This window comes from Phoenix dactylifera, chromosome 3, assembly GCF_051530095.1.
Source record: "Phoenix dactylifera cultivar Ajwa chromosome 3, Ajwa_hap1_PhDact_Kaust_v1.1, whole genome shotgun sequence".
NCBI lineage: Eukaryota > Viridiplantae > Streptophyta > Magnoliopsida > Arecales > Arecaceae > Phoenix > Phoenix dactylifera.
Genome location: NC_143192.1, coordinates 50,649,542 through 50,668,650, shown reverse-complemented (window position 1 = coordinate 50,668,650; position 19,109 = coordinate 50,649,542). Strand labels below are relative to the sequence as shown.

The 19,109-nt window shown below is 38.3% G+C and overlaps 1 protein-coding gene across 2 annotated transcripts; it reads right to left on the bottom strand.

The window, feature by feature from the left end:
- Nucleotides 1-3,779: 3,779 nt before the first annotated feature.
- Nucleotides 3,780-17,612, bottom strand: LOC103714565 (lysine-specific demethylase JMJ13). Of its 2 annotated transcripts, XM_026807455.4 has the most exons (12): nt 17,152-17,566; nt 15,707-16,085; nt 14,103-14,259; nt 13,800-14,019; nt 13,107-13,160; nt 12,935-13,014; nt 12,567-12,844; nt 12,077-12,472; nt 11,708-11,973; nt 11,320-11,574; nt 11,032-11,073; nt 3,780-4,676 (listed from the first exon to the last, which is right to left on the bottom strand). In XM_026807455.4, the coding sequence occupies exons 1-12, from the start codon at nt 17,152-17,154 to the stop codon at nt 4,248-4,250; spliced, it is 2,559 nt and encodes an 852-aa protein (XP_026663256.3). In that variant the 5' UTR covers nt 17,155-17,566; the 3' UTR covers nt 3,780-4,247. The 2 variants fall into 2 exon arrangements, with proteins under 2 accessions (XP_026663256.3, XP_008800075.3); XM_008801853.6 differs by lacking the exon at nt 11,032-11,073 and having other exon boundaries at nt 17,152-17,612.
- Between the last annotated feature and the right edge of the window lie 1,497 nt (nt 17,613-19,109).

Below are 19,109 nucleotides of genomic sequence, written 5' to 3'. Positions count from 1 at the left end.
TCCTATTGTTTTTGCAATGAAATATTTATTTCACATTCTCCCACTACTCTCTACTCATGTGTTAAAGGCCTAATTATTCTTTTTTTATATAACATAAAAATTTATCACCCTCTCACTCCACTCGCCTATTACTTTGGCTAATAATGGGCTAATAATGGACCATATTAACTCGGGAAAGCTCCATGAACCTATAAAAAGATCTCTTAAAATTAGCCTCTAACATATATAACTTATAAACAAATTTGAAAGTTCTCTAGCCAAGAAAAGATGTTCTTCTTGGTGAAGCTTTGGGCTCAACTTTCACCTTTTGAGCCATACGCCAGCTTGGAGGGGACAAGCCCAAAAGGTCTGCTGCAGTAGTTTGTGGGCTGCAACTGCAAAGAGCTTGAATCTCCTTAAAAAGGTGGTGAGCTTTCCACACCGCAGCCTAAAGTATTGTCACCTAGAAGAGAATTCTTATTTTTCTATTGTATTTTTGCTCCAATTATTGTAATTTGCACCTATCCAAGGTAGCAGATGCCACACAGCAATACTGGATGAAAGAAAATTATAGTTTGTATGATATAATTTGGGGTAGCTTTTGTTCCTTTGGGTGTAAAATATTGGAACGTAATCATGTGGAGACAAACTGCAACCATGGCAAGGAAGGGGAAGCAAGCAAGCAATCCATCGTGGAGGACAATTTATATTTTGCTATAGTGACAGACATTTAGAATTGTAAGCAGTGATAAGTACCCCATCTCCTTTAATTTTTTTCAGACCAGGGAATAACCTCACCCACTATCCTGTACCCACTCCAAAACATGGATCAAACCCCAATCTCTGGCTTTGAGGGAAAGAAGCTACTAAGGTTTTGTGGTGTACCTCATCTCCTTTGAAATGGTGAATCCTTCATGGTTCTATGGACACATCAACTAGATTCCATGCGCAGGATGGTTTTGATGGGACAAACTCTTTTTTTTTCCATGAATTTATTCCACTAATACTGAACTGCCACATAAGAAATGGTGCAGGGATCGGTGGCGATACTCCATAACAAATTTCTGGAATTCCAAACGAAGCTTGCTATTTAACCTATCTAGAGAGGCACTTGGGCACAGTGAAATTAGACTGGACAGAGCCCTACCTATTTGACTAGGTTTAGCATCTGATGCATAACAGATTCCTCCGATCTTCTTTCTTTCTTCTTTCCTCTCTTTCTTTTGTTTATTTTTCTTGGTTGTTCTCTCGTGTGTGGGGGGTGGAAAAGCCGGTGCAGCTTTGCCTTCCATAAAACTTTTCATATGTATGCCATCAATAAATCGTACATGACATGCCTCAAACTTGTGACCACCTCCAAGGACGAACCAAGGCACCAATCACGGGGAAAAGCCGTTGTTCTCTTTTGTTACCATATTACCGTTACAGTGTATTTCAGCCTACCGCTTCACTTGAATGAACCTTATTTATCCTTATTTATTTTATTTTTTTTTGGTACACCAGCGCCTCACTATACTCGGATGGCAGTACACCATGACCGATCAGAATACAAAACATGGGGTAGACCCTGCGGAATGAAGCCAGTGTCATCAATGAATGAGCATTTCAGAGGCTTTTGATAGACATATAACATGTAAGTAATTGTGAACCATGCCCAAGCCGATTTGAGCATTGGAAAAGGGCAGTTTGGTATACGGACCTTCTTTTGAAAGCTTTCTTTATGCTGCATCAGGAAAGCTTATTGGCTTGACACTTATCCTAGTGGGTTAGACTTGATTGCTTCTTGGAGTATCCTATTCTGCTTATAGTTTGCAGCATAGGACCCTCGTTCTTGATACATCTCTTGATCTCCTACAGTAGTTCCATCAAATATACGCTGAAAGAAAGTTCATGCGTGTTCGATTACCCAACTTATTACTTATATAATCTTGGAGACAGCTTCTCCCAAATTTGTTATGCAGGCGAGGCATAGCGTTTTAACATTTGAGCACCTAAATCTTAGAAGCTTTTTCGGATTGGACCTACCAAAGCATTAGATTCTAGGATTGACCCATCAATCTAATAGGGATTCAAATTATGAGCCTTTGTACTTAGGGATTCAAATCTGCAACAAGCTCTATCTATCCCGCTTGAAATACACAAGGCATTTTTATAAAAAAAAGAAGGGAAAGAAAAGAAAATATTTAAAGGTTGTGTCTTACTTCAAAGACCCAGTAACTGGCACATTTTCGGGAATTTGACCAGCCTATTAGTACAATGGGTACAAGAGAACGAGAAAAAGCAAGGCAGGTGCAATGTGGTTTCTATCGGCTTACTCCTCTTTGATGACTTTATGCACAACAAAAGGCTTAAAACATATCTAATCTCCTTTATCTGTCTTAGAAGATATGACTGCTTCCGCAGGTGGGCTAGCCGGTTTGCTGCTTTCTTTGCACTGTTACTGCTCACCTGCGTGTCTCTTGATGCTTGTTTAGGACCGTAGCAAGCAGCAAAAGTTATACCTTTTTTGAACCAGGCATGGTGTTATTTACGATCCAGAGAGCCAGCTATCTTTGGCCAGTATTCTCTAAATCTACTAAACAACAAAAGGAATACAAGCATGTAGAAAGATTGTAGAAATCAAACATAGGAGCTCCCTTTATTAAGTGGGCTTGTGGGAGGGCATAAGCACTTTGGTATCATCCTCTAATGCCCCTTGGTTTAAATAAAATATATATTAAAAACCAATATAGGATAAGAATGACTGGCTATCATTAATTGAACTATCTAAAATTATTAAATTAGACGGAATTCCTCAACAGTCTATTAGAATTCAGTTAAAATTAGTATGGCCATTGTTGAATGTGAATTGAAGGCATATTCAGCCCACACAAAGAAAGTTGAGAGTGACCTGGCTTCCATCTCTCGCACTCCATGGTAGCATTTGCATTGCAGGAGTAAAGAGGTTTGTCTATTTAAGCATATTAACGTTGCAGGAAGGCCCTCAAACCTGACATAGCATAAAATTAAACCTAGACAGATGCAAAGACTTCTGTTTAGGAGAAAGGTTCAGTCCCTCCGTAGCAAACACTAGGCAAGATACATCTTACCCTAATCCTTGCTGAACTTCTGAAGAAACATACCTGACCAGCTTAGTCGCCGTAATGCAATACCCATGACCTTTGGACTTGTCAAACTCCAGCAGTGAGACACACCCAGTTCACTGAGATCATGCGAGTGCAAACATCTTAGGATGCGAACGTGCGAGAAAAAGCTTTGATGGCTGCGATCACCCACTTGAGCATGAGCTGAATTAATAATTTGCCTTCATTGAAAACAGGTATACATCTACTAAAGAGGAAAAGCTGGATATGTATATACATGGTTGTGCATGTATAAGAAAAAGATGTATGGACAGCTAATATAAACACTGGACTACCATACTTGTTGATGTTGAGCAAATCAGATGATGGATATCGTTGTTTTGTATAAAAGCACCTCCTAGACATACAAATGGCAGGACACAAATGAAAGATCCAGTGGTCTCCATTACAACAGTCAAGGTGAATGTGAGCAGCGCACCCATGCTGTTCCTTCATCATCCCTGAAAACTTTAAAGAAAAGTACTCATTTCACTTTAAAAGCAATCTCACCAGGCTTCTTACTTTTGCGAGGCTCCAGTGCCGGCCATTGTGATTGATCCCTGCCACAAAATGACGTTTCATGGACCATTAGTGACCAGTTTGTCATTTACACGTACAAACCGGAGGGCTTTCAAGTTTCAGCCCTGTAATTTATGACAAATAATGAACAATAAGATGTAGAGAGCTCTGTCGCCGAAGGACCACCCTAAAGGGCAGATGCAAATACAGTTGCTTTTTATTCATACTTCCATGGCATGGGACTAACTGTATAAAAGAATAAAATAAATTGGAAGAGCAGTAGATCGACCCCTTCATACAGTGGAATACCCACCCTACAAGAATTGATCAAGTATATACAAATAACGTTCCACAATTTCTTTCCTTTGCCTGATTTCACAAGGTTCCCTGCCCCAAAACAAAAGAAAAAAAAAAAGAGATATATATATAAGACAGGCGTGAACCCCCAATGAATCCAGAATCATGCCAGCACCTCAATTTGAGGCTTGCAAAAGAATCAATTATGTGAATCCTCCCATGCTAGAAACACACGCTGTTAATCAACCACAACTTGAAGTTGAGCCTTCCCTTCCTGTAGTTAGAGCCGAGTCAATAGTCGTAGTTAGCATCAGTCTCTCGCAGCATACATTAAAACGCATGCCTGCCAGTTAAATCTTTGCCTTCTGGCAGTCTACAGCTAGAGCTGCCTTCATCGGCAGCATTGTTAGGAAAAGAAAGGCCTCTAACTTTCAAGCGCTTTGGCCCAAGTTCTATGGATGGTGATTCCTTCGTGTTCTCCACAGTGTTACATTGAAGAATGTCCTTTTGGTTCTCAATAAATTTTAGTTTCACAGCTTCTCCTTCATTTGTAAACCTCCCCTCCGATGGTTGGAGCCTAATCTTTACTGGTTCTGGAATTCCTCCCCAAAGCCTGTTTCTAGGTACAAGATCTGGAATCTGGTTAGAAGGGATGTTCGGAACAGAACAACAATTTGCCATATCCGGAGCATATTTGTTTGGTGATGACATACGCATGGGTCTTACTTCAGAATGGAGCTTCTTCAGTCGTTTCAATACCTGGCAAGGCATCATAACTTTTAAAAGAGAATTTCCAAACAACTGAGAAGCTAGCATATACGTCTGTATATATGTATATAACCGAAAGTAAATGTTGGACATGTTAAGCAGAAAATGATAGTAGGCAAAACTGAAAACAGGAAGTATATACTTCTAATTTTCTTTTTCTTTCTACAAGCTATACAAGGACATTATATACATTCCAGAAAGGAGTTGATAACTAGCATACAGCAAATTTAATTGCTAGAATTTGAAGGTGGATACCACTAAAGTGGAGAACTTCAACTATACAAGTTTTTCATTACATCAAACTTCACTGTCAATGATGAATAAGACTGATTTGATCCATTTTGGATTCTCATTCAAATGAATCAGCATGACACAGTTTTTATTTTCAGATGATCCTAGCATTGAACCTGAGGCATTTTCCCAGTCAGTAGTGAACCTTACACAGAGCAGTACAGGGAGAGACATTTCAGGTACCAATGACTGCATTGGCCTATTCTTGTTTAACCAGTCTCCGAAAAAATGTGGGATCCTTTTTCAGCATATGAAGAATACTTCACTATGACCTCTAAGGAGCGTCGACCCCCCTATGGTACAACTAGTATATGGCGGTAAATCGAGCAAATCAACTCAAGGGCCGCTTTTGGCTCATGGGCCAGTGAAATAGAGATAGATTTCAAAATAACGCTAAAATAATACATGATACAGCATTTTTGGAGACGAACATCATACATATCACCCAATCGCCTTCCTTTTATCTCTAATCGCTTTAAAAAAAATACAAAGAGATAATCCAGCAAGTGTCAATTGACTTATTGGGTGCATTTTGAATGCACTGGCAAATTGCAAACTTATAGATGCAATCAGATAATTACCATGGTGTTGAACCTCATCCATCTACCATGTATGATTATCCTTCACTACAGACCTATTGCATCAACCGGGGAAAGTATGGTGTTTGCTCGCTTTTACCCTTGTACATTGTGTGACATAGCTTTTATTGCATGGTACTACTTTGGGCTTTTGACTAATGAAATCATTATACCAGGAAGTGAGGTAACCATTATATATATAAATCTCAAGAACTCCATCAATCAGAAGACCAAAGAGCCCCCATGTAAAAACAGTTGCATAATACAAACTGCGAAAAATTAGACTGCATTAGACCATATGGAAACAAATCTGTGCAGGTCAAAATCAATAAATGGGGGTTCTACAATGAAAATTCGTCAGAACATGATCAACCATGTCCAAAACATCTACAGACCAAAAATCATATGTTTCACAGGTCTCCTATACATGCACCAATAAATCACACTAATGAAGTTGGTTTTCTAAAATGGGTTAAAGTCTAGATGAATCAAGGATCGAAATAGTTGACCTTGATCTAAGCACCTCAATAAACATATAATCCGAAAATTAACTGTTCTGTTTGCTCCTGACCAACAAAACAAATCAAAATATATTCTATCAGACTATTAAAATTTAAAACTATCACTTAGGATAACTGCTTTCCGATACTTAGCCATTTTAAATGTTATTAGTTATGCCTAACTTGGAGATTGCTTTATAGTCGACCTCATATTTCATTGCAAAAGGATTGGAGGAGGAGGGGGAGGAGTATTAGTTATGTTTAACTTGGAGATTTGCTTTATATTCAACCCCGTATTAGTTATGATGATTAGTTATCCTTAACAATTTCAATTTTCATTTAAGAACCTAAAGAATTAAATTTGACCCATCTATTTTTGATATAAACCCAAAAACACAGCCAATTCTGCTTTTTCCATCTGGAAAAAGCTCAACAATGTCTTTAGCTGGTTGTAGTGTATGCAAGCAAACCTTTTTGATCACCCAGTATCCCTACATATCATGATGATAACTTGGCTTCCAGTCAAAGGTTACAACTTTCATCCCTAATGATAAGAGGAACATGGGATCAGGTCTTTTTTTTTCTGGATCGATGACATCTAACATAGAACCGTCACGTACCATCTTGCAGAGCACCTAAACTTACGCCACAATATAACCAAGCCAAAATTGTAATAAGCTGGCCATGGTTGTTTAACCACGCTAACTAATATAAAGAAGATTTCTCTTTTTTGCACCTACAACCTAGCTCAACTTAAGGTCTTTTGGGTTCACCTAATTTTTAGAAAGATTCTCCTACATATTTTCCTATATAGTTGCTCATATAAATAAGATAATCATAAGCAAAGTGATCCATATTAACTTCAAGAACAAAATAATCATGAAAAGAAATCTAAAACCTTACATTCATTAGATTTGCAATGTTCCTTGGCACTCCCTCCCAATTATGAAATATGAAAGCTACAATCTTGAAAATCAACCCATGCAATCATATATGACCATCATTACACCAGCTTTGACAATCAAATGTAACAAAATAGGTTCACATGGAGTTGCTCAATCTTCAGAAGGAACATAATTTTCCAATACCATAGCCATCCTAACTGGTTTACCATAGATGACTCAATCTTCAACCATCTGACTCAAGAAGGATCCTTCAACTAAAAATCCTAGATTTCATAAGATCTTTTTCTTCTCTAACACCAATTGTTGCAATTTAAGTATGAGATATTAGGAAATCAGGCATGGTAAGCACAACTAATCTACATGAGTTTGTAATCAACATGAGTGAACCTCTTTTCTTTTATAATTTATGTACTTTATTCTTAAAACCTTTTAACAATAAGGTGGCTAACACCTCTAATTTCATCAAAAAGCAAGTGCTTGCAATATAGTGTGCTAACACCTCCCATTTTATTAGGAGAAAAAAAAAAGTTTGTAATCTAGTAGCCTTGTAACTAAACTTTCTTGACAAATCTGCCAATAGGGTACTCCTGATCAACCTAACCTCTGTAGATATTATAATGCCTGTAGGCTGTAGTTCGCATACTAAACAATTTAGATTTCTCACTAGCTCCAGAAGCAACCAACTTGTACATTTCTTGGACTCACTGGAAATAACAGAAATTTTTCTTAACAGGAGGAACAAGTTGAACAAGGTTTCATTCTAACAAAAGTGAAATAACTACAGGGTGTAGTGATAGTTTGAAAGATCAGAACTTGACTTACAACTATTTTTTCAGCAAATATAATGGGAGAACAAAGCTGGAGAAAGTTTCACGCTAATGGACTTTCTTTTTAAAAAAAGTAGCAACAGTTTGCAATTTTATGAACAAAAAAACTGTGAATACTTCATATTTCAGAATAAAATTAATTCTTTTGTAATTATAAGATAGACCAATTTTTTCTCTTTGATGCTACTTTGATCTTTAACATGTTGCCACACATCCTCTTTCATAGGCATGGCAGTTTCATTAATGCATGCAAAAGCAAGTCCTCTGGTAGGACAGCCATCTAGGAAATCCCTTCTCAAAGTTCAACTACACTGCTATTAAGCATCACTTAAGTAGCATCTTAGTTTAAGCTAATTTCACAAATGCTTTTTTCACAATTGGCAATTAGCAGAAAATATAACTATGATTTCCCATGACGATCACTTAGTTAAGAGCACGAGCGAAAGCTATTAGTGAGGTCCACATCAAGGATTGCATGGCACAATCACTCAACCTAGCATTACAAAGCCAATGACTGTTATGCACAGGACTGGACAGCATTGATACGATGGATACATTGCCAATCTGTACCATGCGGGATGTACCATGACTAAGGCATTGACATGGTCCAGATTACAGGGACACCTACATCATGATTGCCAAACTGTGTCAGCTCATTTGGTCCCTATTATCGGAATAGCCAATATATATTTAGGGAATGAACATAAGCAAGAGGAAAGCAATGATGAATGTATGCTCCAATGATAGAGAAACTAAATGCTTATAATGATTCCAAGAATTGAAGGCAAATGATCTTTACAAGAATGAAATAACTTATGCTACATCCAGCAATGGTGAAAGAGTCGCCCCGGCACCCCCCCCCCCCCAACACACCACACACACACACACACACACACACACACACACATATATATATATATCACTAATTTAGTTGTTTAGTTAGTTGTCAAGGAGCAATGTTTTAACTAAACCTATGTTCGAACACATGCACATGTACATAAGAATGTTAAAAAAATAAAAACCTCCGCCTCCAATGTCCCTAAACACTCAGATCTCTAAACACACACTCACACACACACACACACACACACACACACATATATATATATATATATCCCAAATTTTAACCCTCACTTCCTAACTACCCACCCTCCCAACCCAAATGCTAACCCTACCCACAAAGCAACTAGCAAAGGCCTAAAACCCCCTCACCCCTCTCCCTGACCATCAGCTCATGTCTTCCCAATCCTCATAAACCAAGCTTGACTTACCTTCTTGTCCTAGTTAGCCCCAAAAATCTCCTCACTCCCTAGGCTCTTTGTCCTCCAGCTACCTGCCAGCTTAAAGTTTGTTTATTACAATGCTAAGTTTAACAGGAGGAGAGCTTGAATAGCACAAGCTTGGCTCAACCAGAACACTGGACTAAACAAACCTAATACCCTTATGTCATTTTCAACCCATGAAGACAAGAAATCAAGATCCCATGCAGAGTGGGAAGCATGATGTAACGATTGGCAGATATGTAGATGAGAAAGACTAGAGAAAGGAATTAAGTGATAGAGGAGGGTAATGAAGGCCTCTCGAGGCTTGAAATGTCATGGTGGCGAGACTTGATGACACCTTAACTCACTAGTCACTACAGATACAAAACCATTTTGAATCCTAATTAAAGTTCAAATAACATAATTATAACTTGTCAAGTGCCATCTTGAAATGACCTCAGTATCATACCATGATGCTTTTTAGCCATTCAAGAAAAAAAAATTATATGATTGCAACCTTTTGGAAAATGGAAAATTAATACACTTTGAAGACTAAAAACCAAAAGAAGAGACGAATGATTACAAAACAATTGAAACTCTTTCATTCTGAACAAAGTTTGACAAAATTCAAAAGAACAATAATGTGGGATACTATTTTCCAAAAAGTCAATTTTTTACATCCAGGATGCTAAATACAGGAATTATTTTTTCCTCCTTGTGTCAAACATGACTAGGGGAAAAAAACATCAGTCAAATATTTTACCAGATAGAACTTTTAGTAATCCTTAAAAAATATACTAGGAACCTTACCTGCTCCTTTATCAATTGCTTTGAGTAATGCTAATGAATCTACTACCAGTTATAACTTTCGGGTACCATTCAATATTTAATGCGGCATATGCAACAAATCTGAATAGATATTTTTATCTGCATTGTATTAAAAAAAAAGTACATGATTGTAATGATTACTACATGTAGATCTATACTGATAGAAATGGCAAAGCTTTAGCAAGTTCAGGTGAGATATTCGTGAATAATTTAGCTTAAGGAATATTCTGATCAACTTGGGATGTGAAAGACAGAAGTCAAAACAAAACACATCTGGACAAAAACAGGATGGGGCAGAAGAGCATATATCGATTGTCCATACTTAAATGCAGTTAATAACCCTAGTGGCTATTGGTTTGCCAAAAACAGCAAGAGTTATTAACTAAAAAACTTCCAATTTTTTGTACACATGCATTCACCAGATCCATTATATATAAAAATTAACCATTTAGGCCAGAAAGCTATCGAATAATAGACGGGTACTTTTTTTTGTTTGGGGGAGGGCAGGCTACGGTGAAGCAACTCTATCAAACATATGCAAAGTTCACAGGCATCGTATGCCATATCAATGAAAAATAAACCGAATTTCTAGTTTCCAATTCTTTAAATCAATCTGGTCCTTTGTTGACAAAAATTCTTGCAACCAAAAGTCTAGAACAAGAATGTAGTGCAATCATGTTGAGACTTTTCCTTTCTCTCCCTTGCAGAATACAATTGACACCCACGCCTTCATGGCTTGGGTCATCCCTGACTAGATAGAAGTCCCTCTGCCAACTTTATGATTATTAGAGGACCAATAAAAATTGGAGTTTCTACATGATCACTTCAATAATATTAACCCCGTGAAGCCATTATAGTTCTGACTACATGTGAACCAGTACAAATAAACAAAAAATGGAAAAAAAAAGAAGAAAAACTCTAGTATGGCCTCTATGTAAATGGGGTGAGGGATAAACCTAAATTTAATAACCACAAAATAACCTCCAAAATTAAGAAAATGAGCGTGAAAAAAATGTTATATGGCACAGAGCTGATCTTATCGAATATAATAAAGGCAAAGCAAAAGGGTTAGCATCCATGGAAGCAAAGTTGATGTTAACAAGTTCTACTAAGTCTTGTAGCTGGCACCCGCCCTACTCTTGGGGTTATCTGTACCTTTTTCCCCTTTGATTTTTGATGCTGAGTGCTGTCCTTTAGCTGCAATAAATTTAATTTCATTGATCAAAAAGTAATGTTAACATATCAGCCACACATTAGAGATTAATGTAATAAGGCAGAGCACATTGATTAAGCAAAAAGACAAACTGTAGGTAAGCATTCAGTTCCAGTGAAATTTGTATAGTTAAGTAACAAGCTATTTAAGATGCATATGATAGGATATTCAGCGCAAAAAACCTAAGCACGTCTCATATAGCAACAAATACAGATTCATTAATACTATACCTGATGTTCAGGAAGCATTCTGGTCTCCCCAACAGATCTTTTCTCTATGCTCATGCTGGACCTGCGCTTAACTCTGAACATTTCTGAATCAGAATCATCACTTTCTTGTACACTTAAAATGTCATGAGAACCGGCTTTGTCAGCAGAAGAAGTTTTGTCAGATGTAACTGGTACTGCAGATTCAGATTCACCAGCTGATACCCTCTCAGAACTCTTGGTCTGAATAAATGTCATCCTACTAGAATTTGTATACCCCTGGCATATCAACTGACTGTTAATATGTTCCAAATATTAAAAAAGAATAAACCTAGTATACTATTCTCTTCATGGCACAAGCATCTAATTATTGTTTATTAAAAAGACAACACCACGATCAAGAAAACCTTACGTTGTTATGCAATATGCTCTCTTCTTGTGCACCAGGGCTTGCTTCAAATTTTATCTCACAATATGGCTTGTATCCACCACCTTCCCTGCATTGAAACAAGTATGGTTGTAGACATGACTCATCACATTCTTGTGCTTGCTTTTGGACCTCCTCTAGTATTCCATCCTCCCGCTCAAACTTTTTAGATACAGCCTCCAATTTGAGAATGTCCTCCCTTGAATGCACAACACGATTATAGCCGCAAGGGCAATTCCTCAGCTCTTTCTCTGAGTTAAACAGGCAGGGATAATCAAACCAGTCAAACAGATTGTAGAAAGATGACAAAAAAAAGAATAAAGAAAATTGAATAGTTAAATTTCTTGTCCATACCATGACGGAGGCAGATAGGACCCACATGGCAGTTACATGCAACATAAGAAACATAACAATCACGCCGGCAGATGCTGCATGGCACCAATAAAGGAAATTTTGAATTACAGCACATGCGAGCTCCCATTTTCATGAGCGACCAACGACCACGGTGTTGGAACCGCATTAAATGCACAAAAGAAATCTTAATGCTGTGTTGGGAGCGGAAATCTTCAGAAGGCTCTTTGGGATCAGGATTCGACAGTCTCTTAGAAAGAAGCACAGCTTCCTTGCAGAGAAGCTCCTCATGAGGAAGTAATGGCGTCCTATTAAGAAGTGCATAACGCTGGCTAGCCACAGCCCCAAAGGGGAACCAATCGCCAATAGCAAAGTTTACTGCCTCTCCACAATTGAAACCTAGAGATACCCAAGAAAAACCAAGGTTCATCAAAGTGAACAAGGTTCATACGCATGAAGAAAACATTTGTATCCACAATTTTGACAAGCTCACCATGACTGAAGCCTGCATGATAAGCTCGAGGAAAGGTGATAACAAACTCTCCAGGTTTTTGTACAGCTTTATAAACAGGAACATTATGTTCCAACAGAATATTAGGAGGAAACATTGTAGTCTTTCCCAGGAGTATATCAAATGCTGCCTCATATCCTTGACCGGCCAAAATTTCACGATCATAAACATGCTCATAAACAACCTTTTCAAACTCTGAAGCAGCATGGCCTGGAATTCCATACCAAGTTTTAGATGCTCCGCAATGGTGATAATTAATGCTGGAAGAAGCAGTCAACACTTTATATCAGAAGAAATAATCGATAAGGAACAGATATCATAACTAAAATCCAAGTAGTTCAGGTATATACCTGTACAAATAGTGATCTTCCACATGCCAAGCGAACATGCTAAAAAGCATCCCAATATAGAGCATTGGATCTGTCACTCCCTGTAACAGACCAGAAAATTACAACCCACAAAAGCATGCAAATAATGCAGACTGTCATTAAATGATAAAAGGTTGATTGGTCATTCACTCACAGGAATTGCCGTCCCCAGAAGCCTCAGCGTAGAATTGGGCAGCCGAGGAAGTCTCTGAACACAACCAGAAACACAGATTAGGTTTGGAAGAAACATAGATCTATAAGACTCACCCGAACATCCAATATTAAAAATATAAACGATATTTCAACATCAGCTTAATGCATGTAAACATGCATGATGGCTGCACATAAAGAAGTGGATGCTCAGCTTAATGCAGGTAGCATGCATGACTGCTGCACATGAAGAAGCAAATTTCACACCCAGGAAAGAAAATGACAGCACAGGGCTAATACAATGCAAAGGTAAGTTATACATTCTCCAGATGCATGCGCACATTGATGGAGGCTAAACATTCTTAGAATTATACAAACATATACCCATGACCAATAGGAACAATAGGCAATAGGATAATGACACTCGGGCATAAAAATGGAAAATGGGATAACTATTACAATAGTACAATACAAGTAGGGAAAATATGCATATAGGGATTTTTGACAAGCATGCTTCCTCACATACATGTCTCTGCAAATACTATCTATAAAATTACCAGACAAACAAGATGTATTCCATCCATACAAATGTGAAAGAGAGGCGAATATGCAAGAGCAGTTTAGCTGCTATATATTTAAAGTATTACTGCATCACACATTTACACAGAAAAATACAAAAAGAAAAAATGATCGTCACCTTCAAGTTCCATTTGCTTTTTCCAAGCTGATCACTCGGAGAAGATGAGAAGGCACTACCATCAATGTCACATGCATACTCAACGGACTCTGTCTTGCCAAAAGCAATTTCATGCCAAAATTGTTCTTCCAAGTACTTAGCTGGGAGGCACCCAGAACTAGAGTATCTTCGAGCAAATACCTTGTTTGCCATCTTCTCAAAATCTCGAAAAGTATACTTTCTGAAATGACATGCCGACAGTCACATTGTGCATAAAATAAAAAAAAATAATAAAAAAAATGCAGAGTTGAGAAAATAACCAACCTTCCACTCATGAAAAAGGTGACCTTGTCATCGATAGCCCAATCAGAAAGGCGTAGAGGTTGCACTCTAGTGGTGAACTTAAATGCAGCTTGCTCCTTCATCAATACGACACCAGCAGGCACAGAAGCACTAATAGGGGAAATAATCTTACATATACCTGCAACATGTTACTAAGTTCAACTCTAATACTTTCTAAAGACCCACTGCATATGACATAAGACCAAGATTTGCCATCTCGATACCGGACCCCATACCAGTACCATTCTATTATAGGGTCGATAAGGTACTATGAATTGGTTCGATACTGGTATGGTATGGTACACCACGGTACTGACGGGTACAACAAATCTCGCATAACACTATTCGATATGGATAAGTAAATGAAATATACAATAGAGATCCCTACTTCAATAGTCTTTCACAGGATGCACTAAAATGCGTAGGCCATATAAATATACATAAAAAGATTAAAATAAGGCAAGTCCAATGTGAATAGGATAGATTCACATGTAAAGACACATTTCATCAGTTTAACGATCAAAGAAGCCAAATCTCCAACATGGACAGCTACTATCATGTGTTTAAATAATGGAATATAACGGTCAATGAGCACAAATAAGATTGAAACTGGGAGGGTACTGAAATCTTATGACTTATCAGTAAATAAATCTTGAAGCTAAGTTTTCACTTATCAATACCAGAAAATAATTAAATAATCAAAGTAAGGACGTAAATGTAAAGATTTTGGTATTTAATGCTTATAAACATGATGTCAACATCTATTTCATGCACGGTATTGTAGGCATTATCGGTTAAAATGCATTTTTTGTTGTTATTGTGACTGTCATAAACTGTTCGTATAAGTTAAGCATTGCTGGGCATGCACAAATAGGATGTCTTGCCTATCCATGGCATGAAAAGTACACAAACCTCTTGATAATAGGGACCATGCATGTAGGGACATGTGTTTGATTGACACAGATCTCGTTTACAAGCACATAGACATAAGTCACTTATCTGAAATGCCAACCAAATTTAGAAGTAAAAAACTAAAACAATTTTATTTACTCAGTGGTAAAAATTCCCCCATCTAACTTATTGTGATCAAAACTTAGAATATCATCAAAGAATAGAAATAAATATCTGCTCAAAGGGCCAACCTTAACATCTAGAAGAAAAATTGTTCGCAGAATCAAGTAGAACTTGAGAATTGCAAAAATATATTTGCTGAAAAGTACGAAGAACATGAACAAATAAAGCAGCTTAACCTGCATGACAGCTGGACATACAAATCGATACCGAAGAACCTTTTAAAAAATGATGAGATCTTTCAGGGGCCTAAAAAAAATAAATAATTGGAAACATGGTGTGAGAAATCAGAGCAGGTGCGACCTCAAGGGATTGCCAAAGGAAATGGGCATACAAAGAGTCCGAGACAGCTACCAAATCATTACTGTTCATGTGCAATGGTCTGGAGGAACATAGGTTGTAACACATAAAACTAAATAGCAAATGAAAATCACTGGTCAATGTAATCCCTTCAGGCATAATTTTAGATCAATATATGATAATCATTAAGAGAAACAACAGAAATGGAACTGTACCATATTTTGAGGCCACAGGAGCAATCTGCTGGAGATAATTTAGCGGATCCTCAAACTCCTCCTTTGTGGGGCAGAATACAGGACAATCTGGGATCTTCTCAATCCATTCTAAGTTAGACAAGTCAAACTTTTCCACTTTGTGCTTTGAAAAAGCATCTGTAGCAGGACTACTGCCAAAAGAAAATGCATGTGCATTTCCATGTATTCTCACTCCACATGATGCAGAAGCTTTTAAACCATCACCTCCACTTCTAGACATCATATTGCCAACATGAGTTGCTTCAGGCACAGTACCTGACATCATCCTTTGAAGCCTTTTACGCTTCAAAATTTCTAGCTCATTTTTAACCTCTCTCGATAAACAAGCCCTTCCTTCCACCTGTAGAAAGAGGGAATTGTACTGAGAGAAATGAACTACTCTATCACCCCATCACACACCAGTAAAGAAGGAAAGATGCTCTTATGTTAAATTTATAGACAAATACAGTGTATTCAAATGAAGGTTTACATCAGAGACAACCAAAAAAATTCCAACAGGTAACCTTAATATGTCCAATAAAGTTATTAAAATAAAGAGGGGGATCCTGGTGCACCTTAAAAGAGAAAACAGACATTGGAAATAAAGATTCCAGTAAATTTCATAACTTAAAATTTCCTATTAGCAGAAAAGATAGCTGATAAATAGATTTAAGTGTGACAAATTTGCATGTCAACCAAGGAGGAAACCGTGTTCATATGAGTGCAAAAATAGCATCGTGAAACATGCGAAGGTTGATTTCCATGGAATTAAAAGAATGACGTTCTAAATAAAATCTACGTCGTCTATAAAACTACCCTGAGTTGTAAGACTTCCGAGCTAAAACCTCCCCGTGCAATTGAGTCAACTAAAGGATGATCCTTGAGTTGTCGTCACGAGAAATGGTACCAAACATCAAAAGGAAAGAAAAACCCCAGAAAAGAGAAAAAATTAGGCCTCAAAATCGTACCACCCTATACCCAGAACGAAAACAGCAGAAAACAGAAGGATTTGAAGTCTTCGACCGTTTAATTTAGTAGTAACAGCGTCATCTTATAATTCATACCTTAAAAAAGATGCCATAATAGAGATATTACCAGCGATCCGACCAAATGTAAGGGACTTGAGATTTTTTTTCTTATTTTTTCCAGGGGATATTAAATACAAAATAGAATTCAAAGTCAATTTAAGGAAAAAAGTTCAAAAAGGAAATAAAACGAAGACCGGTCGCCGTCATAACGACCTAAAAATAAGATCCCTGTGAATCTAACAGTAACGCTAAAACTAGAAAATTTTCCGAAATGCTCAACAAATCAAGAACCCAAAAAAAGATTCCCAGATAAAAGAAATTCCCTGCAGGGCAAACAACTATAATATAAATCAAAGCAAAGGCAGCCAGAACAATTCCAAAGAGATCTCCACCACTTACCATCTCATACCGATCGCGGATCCGTGACCCCTCCACCGTCCGCCGAATGAAGAAATCCGCCGAAAGAATTCCAAATCCTCCGCGGGAGGACAAGCAGCCCCGCCGAAAGAGATCAAAGAACCGCCCTCCGCTTCAAAAGCAAAGGCCACATTCCCCTCCGGGCACCGAATCGAGACGAGATCCGGAGCCTCCCTTCGACGTCACGGCAGCGGAACCGCCTCCAAGAATTTAATGGCTCCGGGCGAAGAAACCAAGAGAGAAGGCCGTAAAGATTCGGTGAGAGGCGATTCCCGGCGAGGAGAAGGGCCTTTCCGGCGAGAAAAGCTGGTTTTCCGGCGAGAGAAGGAGGCGGGGAGGTAGGAAGGAAAACGGAAGCCGCACTGTGCGGAACGGAAAGAGCCTTGGAAAACCGGAAATAGGGAAAAGAGCGCGTATTTATAGTTAGCGAATTAAAAAAAAGAAGGGAAGAGAAGGGAGCAAGAAAGAGTGCAGTAGTTGTTGGGTGGTTCGACCAAACGTCCCACTAACGGAACCGCGTTTCTCCGCTACCGTTTCTTCCCTCCCCATCCACCCCAAATTACCGTCCTAGCCCCACTACTTCAACCGATTTACTCGTCTGTTGCTTCAATCAATCAATCTGGACCGTTGATAGGTGAAGGTTTTTCCGGTAAATTATGTGAAAAAGATGGGGAACGGAAAGGCTAGCGACCGAACCGGACGGCGGTCCCGAGAGCTTTCGTCGCTTTCGATGCGAGGAAAAAGATCGCGAGAAATTGAAAAACGCCCGCGAAGTACCCGGCGGTTCGTTCCAACGGGGAAAACCGCCGAGCCCCGAAGGGAGGAGTGGGGCACGTGGGGGAGACTCAGCGGCAAGGGGGGGTGGCGATCGGGACCGCGGACGCCGGCACGTTGCCGAGGATGGCGTGACGGTCTAACCGATGTATAAACTTAAGAACGTGTTCCAGTACGGGATGAGCTGGCGGTTACGACGGTTCACGCAATACCAGCCAGGGTTCCTCCCCTGGCGGCATCACGGGGCATGCGGTTTCCCGACCGCAGGTGTGCCTCCGCAGCCCAAGTTCCGTTTCAATTCTCTGTCCTCACTATTTTATAGAATTTTATATAAATATATTTTTGAAGTTAATATTTACATATATATATATATATATATAATATTTATTTTTATTATTTTATTTTTTATTTTTATTTTTGCATATGTACCCCATCATCCGTTAAAAATTAATGGTTTCAAATTAAAATGACTAAAATATTTTTATAAATAAATATGCAAAGAAAAAAAAAATATTTTTTTTAATTAAAATAAATATGGTTTTTATTAATAGTATTAGAAGAATAGTATTTGTGAAAAATAATATTTTATAAAGTATAAAAATAAATATAAATATTTTAAAAATATTAGTTTAAATTTAAATTTTTGAAAGGGTATCTATGAAAAAAAAATTTATAGTTTATTATGTACCAGTGGGCAGTGGTTATGGTCACCTTCCCCCGGTGAACTTCAAATCTCCGTATGTTTGTTTTGCTGCGTTTGTTACGCGGGGGTGGGTTGGTTGGTCTGATGACGATGATTACTTTATTTCCTCTCGGTCAGCGGGAACGAGTTCTGAGGCGCGGGTCTCTTTCACGAGCCCCCCTCATCCGGGTCGGATTCTTTCCCGTAGGCGTTATAATTCAGGCGAAGTGACAAAAAACCTCCCCTTATGTTTGGGAAAACTACTGATACGTCCCTCGCACATCGTTGGGTCTACAGGCCGTTCCATCAATATAAGATTCCTTCTAGGTAAATGTACTTTCTACATACGTACTCATATTTACAGAGAGACCAATAGTACAGCAGATCAGATGACCTCCTATGCAACTTATCATCTAGACGAGTTTGCATAAATGGATCAGACATATGTTCCGTCTCACCACCCACACATATTGTATCTGAAGCG

Bases quoted from the DNA above. Each gene is read 5' to 3' on its own strand.
- LOC103714565 (XM_026807455.4), bottom strand. The intron at 14,260-15,706 runs GTACAGTTCCAT...AACATGTTGCAG, and splicing joins TCCTGTGGCCTCAAAATATG to GTATATGTAAGATTATTTCC. The intron at 12,473-12,566 runs GTGAGCTTGTCA...GGGTATCTCTAG, and splicing joins TCATGCAGGCTTCAGTCATG to GTTTCAATTGTGGAGAGGCA.